The 7,046-nt window shown below is 32.8% G+C and overlaps 1 protein-coding gene and 1 long non-coding RNA gene across 5 annotated transcripts in view; both read right to left on the bottom strand.

The window, feature by feature from the left end:
• The window catches only part of LOC136795773 (uncharacterized), a 305,717-nt gene that overhangs the window by 10,419 nt on the left and 288,252 nt on the right, over window positions 1-7,046 (bottom strand). The window lies entirely within an intron of this gene.
• Window positions 1-7,046, bottom strand: part of LOC106692155 (D-aspartate oxidase) — a 105,407-nt gene that overhangs the window by 2,360 nt on the left and 96,001 nt on the right. For all 4 annotated transcript variants that reach the window (XM_014438084.2, XM_014438064.2, XM_014438070.2 and 1 more), the window contains exons 4-6: window positions 5,096-5,244; window positions 2,080-2,242; window positions 1,032-1,298 (exon numbers count right to left, since the gene is read on the bottom strand). In XM_014438084.2, the coding sequence (XP_014293570.1) occupies window positions 1,032-1,298; window positions 2,080-2,242; window positions 5,096-5,244 (579 nt within the window). The remainder of the gene's footprint in view (window positions 1-1,031; window positions 1,299-2,079; window positions 2,243-5,095; window positions 5,245-7,046) is intronic.

Below are 7,046 nucleotides of genomic sequence, written 5' to 3'. Positions count from 1 at the left end.
TTTTCTACATGACTATTATAAGGTCTATCTGTACATACGGAGTTGAGCTTTGGGGCTCCAATAAACCATCGAATTCCTCCCGAATCCAATCCTTACAGTCCAAAATCCTTCGTAAAATCCTTAATGCTCCTTACTTTGTCACAAATCAAGTCATCCATCAGGACCTCAATGTTCCATTTGTTGCCGATTTGGCCAGATCCAGATACCGTTCCTTCCATAACAAACTTCTCAACCACCCAAATCCACTTGTTTCTAATCTGGCTTCTCCTTCATTACCTACTAATCCTCCTAGGCGTCTGAAAAGAAGATGGCCTCAAGATCTTCTCCTCTAGAAATGTTATTGGAGTTCTATCAATGGGAAGATTCTCCACATGTTTGTATCATGTCACTATGTCATCTACAGCAAATTGACTTGTTGTATATATGTGTATAAAGTTGTAAATAACAATAAATTATTAAAAAAAAAAATTTATATGTGGCCTTTTGATAGATACCATTTGAAATTACATAAATCAGAATATGAGGTTTTATTACAAAAAAATATTTTAACTTTTATGTTTAAAAAAATATTATTCCAACAATAGAGAAAAATTTCATTTGAATTTACTCTTCTCTTTTCAACAAACCATTCCCTACACAGTCAGTCAGTCAGAATGACAGTAAAAGCAAAGGACTGTCAGATTAATAGTGTAAAGTTAAGTCTGATGGATTACCAAGAAAATGTTGAAGTCCGATCAGTCCAAATTTTAAGTGGAAGCGGTACTGAGAAAATGGAGAGAAGGCTGTGAGGGCTTTGTTCATATGTGTTTCACTTTTTTCTTGCAGGCAAATGCCAAAATAATGTTCAAACAAGTTTGATGTTTATTAAAAATAGAAAGAGACATTGCACAAAATTCCTTACAGTTTGAAATCTCATTTATAGGTGTCAGTTGGACTAATAGAGTGAGGTTCTTCGTGACTGGCTTGAAGTCAAGACATTCCTACTGACCTTATGTCTATGATTAAACTCAAACTTATGATGATAAACATACCTTTAGACCATTGATGATCTCCGGCTCGACTCTAACTATATCACGATGTGGACGTAGGCCCACAGATTCAGCCAGAACAGGTGCTTTTGCAAGGCGTGGTACTACTCTGGTACACTTGTCCCAAATACAAGCAGAGTCGTACCTGTTGACTGATGTGTCCCAACTATTGAAGTTTCTTGTCCCTCCTAAAGTGGCTGCCCATATCCCTGGTATAATGTAACAGTCGCTACCACCATAGTAGAATTTATCAAGCCAAGGTGCATCAACCTACAAACAGAATCGGTAAACAATGTTCATTAATTATAAAGTATAGAAAAATAATTTATTGAGATTTTGCTGAATTTAATCAGAAATGATTTTAAGTTAAATACATTTTGTAAACCCAAAATACGAACAGTAATCTTGATTAACTTGGCCTAAATTTGATTCATTCATGAGAAAATTTGATGGGATGAATTTAGAAATCCCAATTAAGCTTATAGAAAATTTATAATGAGCACATCTTAGATTAATAAGAAATGAATATGCAGAAACCACTAAATGATTAATAATAACAGTAATATTAGGTGTATATTTTACTCATTCCATATATATTTCATCCAAGCATGGTTTTCGTATTCAAGTGTTTCAAAAGATAATAAAAAATGAATTTGACTCAATTGTTTCTAAAAGATATTTTTTTGATTTACTTCAATGATAACTTTTGGTTATAGTATTTTTTATACATTTAAACCCATATAAAATGATAAATAATCATTTGTTCTTATTCTATATACAGATACAAAGGCAGTTTACAATAATATAAAAAAAATTCTAAAATTATGTAAAACTTTTTATTCTTGGCTCCTAGGGCGCAATGGCAAGGTACCTCTGATATGTGTCTAATATTTTTTGATTTAGTGTCACCAAAAATAATTTTATTGAAATTGGTGATACCATGTTTGTAGCCTCTCCTTGTTAGTTGTAATTTAAATCAAGCATCTAAAATTTTTCATTTTACAAAATATCTTATTCTATTCCATATTTGTTATAAACGATGATAAATTACCTTGAAGACTTGACCTCTAATAGGTGTCAGTTTCCTATCATTGCACAGAACCTTGGCACCAAGACCCGTGCAGTTCATCACGACATCAAACTTCCCGTAGTTCCCAACCTCTGAAAAACTGCTAATTCTTCCAGAAACTATCTCGCCCCCATTTGAACGAATCCTACAACAAAATTGATACAAAGATAAGTCATAAAAGGAAGTTCTACAAACATATAATAAAAGTATTTTAGCAAATAAAAAAAGATTAAATAATTCTGAAAAGGTTTATAATATTATCAATCCATAATGATTGAGATTTACTTCTTATAACATTTTTTTTTTCTTCACTCCTTTATAAAGGAGCAACTACGCATTGGCAAGCTATGGGAAATTCTCATAAGCGCAACAGTGTGGATGGGTTATTTGGATTGCTGGTACGATTTGACCTGAATCTGTGGCAAATCCGTCAAGTGTTGGTTTTTGGACACAAATCAAAGGGCACTTGTACTTCATCTACACCTTTGTGCTTAGTTAGTTGTTTTAGAACTTCATACAGATAAATATATGTTCTCTTCGTGTTTTAATTAATTACAGATTTTGCCTCAAATTGACCCTAGTCTAAGTTTGAATATTTTAAAATTGTATCAATTAGGTGTAAACACATTATTTGAAAACTATTATATTAACTAACAGTTTATTTTTTATTTAACACAGCACAAATATGTATTTATAAAAACATTATATAATTATTACTATGGGTGTGACAGACCGTAGAGGTCCAAGGCCTTGCGTGATGTACTAAGGAAATACATCGCGCGTTTCCTGACGTCATCAGACATTATATAATTGGGTAATTAAATTGACAAGTATCTGATAAAAATTCTTGAACAAAATTGAAATAATAGGCTATCTAGTACCATTGTTGTAAAATTTTATTATCTACAACCTACTTTGACGATATTTACGTTTCCTTTAATTTTCCTCATCTTTATTCTGTTCCTTTTTATAATGAAAATCGTGTAAAATTAAAGGTAATAGCTGACATAAGTCCGATATCTACCATGTTTGCTTCTCTGGAATAATATTAAGGATACTGACATTGGTTACTTTCTCTGTTTACCAAACATTTGTAGATATTCTTAAACTACTTCACTATTCTCCCGGAGCTAGAAGCTTCATTATTATTAGAATCAGGTTCAACTGTATCATTTACAAACAAGAATTCACATAAGTAATTGATGATAAAGAGATTTATTTATTTATTACTGGTATCTAAAAGGTCTGAAGCCCTGTTTTGGGGTCTTCCAATTATTTTCGAATTCGAGATGTTTATATTAATATATATTTTATATAAAGAATTTTTTTTTGTTTAGGTAAAGGTGCAACTGTGGAACATGGGAGGCCCTTGAAACAGGTATTTGATGGTTTGACAAAAAAAGACTATTCGAAGAAGCTTTTAAAAGGATTATATATAATAAAAAAGACTATTCGAACAAGCTTTTAGAAGGACTATATATTGTAATATTGAAATTTCTTTTAAAAATTAATAAAAGGATATTTGATAGCTTTTTACTTATTCTCATATCTTAGATATAGTTTGGGTTCAAATAAGAAGCTTTAATATTAAACAGTTAGGACTCTTAATCTCAGGGCAGGTTTCTAGGCAATCAGAACAGAAACTTAGCTAAATTAACATCTACTTTTACAAATATGCTGAAAATTCTATGTTGTACAACATTAATCAATTTATGCTGTTCTATTATGACTGATGGTTTTTGATGAATTCTATTTCACCAACTAAGACTGTCTTTAAACAAAGCATTTGGTCCTCTAATAGTTTTCAACATATCTCATCCTGGGGATGCAAAACAAAGCCACTTTAACTTTTTGGATGATTCCAGATGTCTTCTTTTTCTTTCTATATGAGAAGAAGATGGTTGGGGGTGCGGTAAAAATAAAACACAAATAAGTTGATGTAACTTATTTAATCGTGCCAACGTTTCGGCTAGAGTTTCTAGCCTTCATCAGGGCTAAGAACAGAACAAGATAATAACCAATGAATATAGAAAATAAAAAATAAAATATTCATTGTAATTTATTTCATTCATTCTATATTCATTATAATTTATTTTCTATATTCATTGGTTGTTATCCTGTTCTGTTCTTGGTCCTGATGAAGGCTAGAAACTCTAGCCGCAATGTTGGCACGATTAAATAAGTTATATTAACTTATTTGTGTTTTATTTTGACCGCACCCCCGACCATCTTCTTCTCGTATAAGTTATCCACAGTCAACTATCTCTCATAATTATATCTTCTTTTCAAGATGTCCCACTGAAGGAGACAAAGAGTATTCAGGACCTCCGACATCCAGAATACGTCCTACCTTTCCCATGTATAAACATAAGTCCATAACTGTATAACAAAAGCCCTTCCCTTCCCCTTGCCTAGAGGTTTGGTGCAAAATATCGATTGTAGCACAACAGTTTTGAGTTTTTTCTTAAGATTTCCTTTATAAATATTATTTTTTAACACTTATTATCAATTTCGATTTTTTCTTAAATCTACTGTAATTAAAATCTTGATAGGAAGATAAACATAATTGAAAATATTTGAATATGCTCAACATGGCAGTGACTCTACCGACTTCAGAATCATGGCTTTTCGTCATCTTTTATAACTGCATATTTTACTGATGAAAATCGGTTAGCTTGCTTTTAGGTTTTATACTACAAATAAACAATACTAAAATGATAAATAACATAAAACATACTAAAAATCATTTATATATAAAAAATAACTATTTACTCATAAAAGAGGATATTACAATATAGAAAAAAAGACTATTTGAAGAAGCTTTTAGAAGGACTATATGTAAGAGAGAGGAAGGATAATTCATCCTCCAGGAAGGACTAATTGAATTCATCGCTTTGTGGAACCAGTCTCTGAAGGCTTTTAGAATTCTGCAAATCAAGGTAGACAATCATATATTTTTAGGAGCCCCAATCAAATTTAAAATCATGACATTACTTACTTTTGCATAGCCCAAGGTTGATATTGACGACACTCAATAAGCAACGTTGTCATGAAAGAGCCATATTTCCAGTCCCCAGGTGCAATAGAAGCAAGCTCATCTTCATCAACTGCTCGGTAAACAGGTAGCACATGTTCTAAGTAACTGTTCTGCAAACAATAAATTTATCATAATAAAATAAGCAATACCATCAGTATCTTTTTAAATCATAATCATAATTTTTTTAAATCTACCAGGGGGTAGATGCCTGTCCGCCAGAGATGGGGGGGGGGGGGGAATTAGCGATAGTTGAAACTAATAGCTAAAGTTGCCATGGATACGACCTTTATTCATGAATGAACCATTGATAAATAAATATCGTATCCATGGCAATTTTAGCTATTAGTTTCAAATATAGCTAATTTTTGCCCAACTCTGCTGCCCACCTAACACCAGGCCAACCCCCATTTTAAAAATTATACAACTGTTCATTTAATTGTACTACTCGTTACTCAAATTGTATAATTGTAATTTACATGTATTCTGTAGTTCAGATTGTATTATTTTTTCAAAATGTAAGCAGGAAAAATAAATAAATTTCAAGTCTTTATCCCAGCATTTTAATTTTTATTTCAATTTGATAGTGTGTTTGAGAGATCCTTGGTAGCATAATTAATTTGTGATATTCTCGAAGAATTTTAATGATATTTTAATGTTAAACATTTGTTCTAAATGGGTGGAGTACAGGGTGGATTTGGTTTCGTCTATTAAGGACAAAATAAGACTATTTCGTCCAATTTTGTATGTCCTGGTCAAAATCAAATGTTCTTTCTTTTTTCTAAAAAACAAAACAGAAAAAAAACATAAATCAATAAATAATTGTTAAAAAAATAGTAGGGCACAAACAGTATCAGTAGTATACAAAGTACTAACAGGAATATTTTCGTTACATGATGGGAACGACTATCAGTGATATTTCAGGAGATAAAAAAATACTAAAGTACAAGACAGTGACTTGTACAAAGTATAAACTATAACACAAATAGTATACATTTGCAATTTATTATGAAGTGGGGTCCTGAGGTCAGATCATAACTCTTATATTCTGCTAAATATTTAAATAATTTATTTACAAATAACTATGAGTTAATTTGAAACAAGAATAGGTAGATAAATTTGTATCTACTACTACTAGACTAGCATGGCTCAACAATCCGGTGTCAAATCCTGGTTTCCTTCAGCAACTTCCGCCAATTGTCTCGGTCCCTTGCAGCCGCCATCCAATTCTGAAGCCACAGCATACTTGTTGCATCAGCAGCAACACCATCAGCCCATCGCAGTTTTGGTCTTCCTCTTCTCCTGGTTCCATGGAGTGGCTCCATCAGTAATTGTCTTGGTGGATCCTCACTGCCTACCCTAACGACGTGTCCTGCCTATCTCAGCCTTGCAATTTTCATCACTCAAACTAACATGTTTCAGACTCCCTTAAACATAGTGTACAACTCCTGGTTTTTCCTCCTTTTGCACTCTCCTCTGATGAGAACACCACCTTATATATGTCTGAGGATTCTTCTTTCAAAGACCAGAAGTTCCTGTTCATAAGCCCCGGGAGGTAGTCCAAGTCTCACAACCATACAGCAAGACTGAGCGCACTATCGTCTTATAAAGACAAAGCTTTAATTTTCTGGAAAGAGCTCTACTCCAGAACTGCCTTGCCACAGAAAAATAGCACCGATTTGCTGCTATGATCCTAGGCCGAATCTCTTGTTCAGATGCGTTGTCTTGGGTTACCAATGAGCCAAGATATACAAAAACATTAGTCTTCCCCGAAGGTCACCTCATCTCCAGGCCTAGGAACCTCTCCCGTAACCATATATATAGTTTTCAACATATCTCATCCTGGGGATGCAAAACAAAGCCACTTTAACTTTTTGGATGATTCCAGATGTCTTCTTTTTCTTTCTATATGAGA

This window comes from Halyomorpha halys, unplaced genomic scaffold (assembly GCF_000696795.3).
Source record: "Halyomorpha halys isolate HHAL.00 unplaced genomic scaffold, Hhal_1.1 Scaffold53.1, whole genome shotgun sequence".
In the NCBI taxonomy this organism is placed as follows: domain Eukaryota; kingdom Metazoa; phylum Arthropoda; class Insecta; order Hemiptera; family Pentatomidae; genus Halyomorpha; species Halyomorpha halys.
This window is presented reverse-complemented; position numbering and strand designations above follow the sequence as displayed.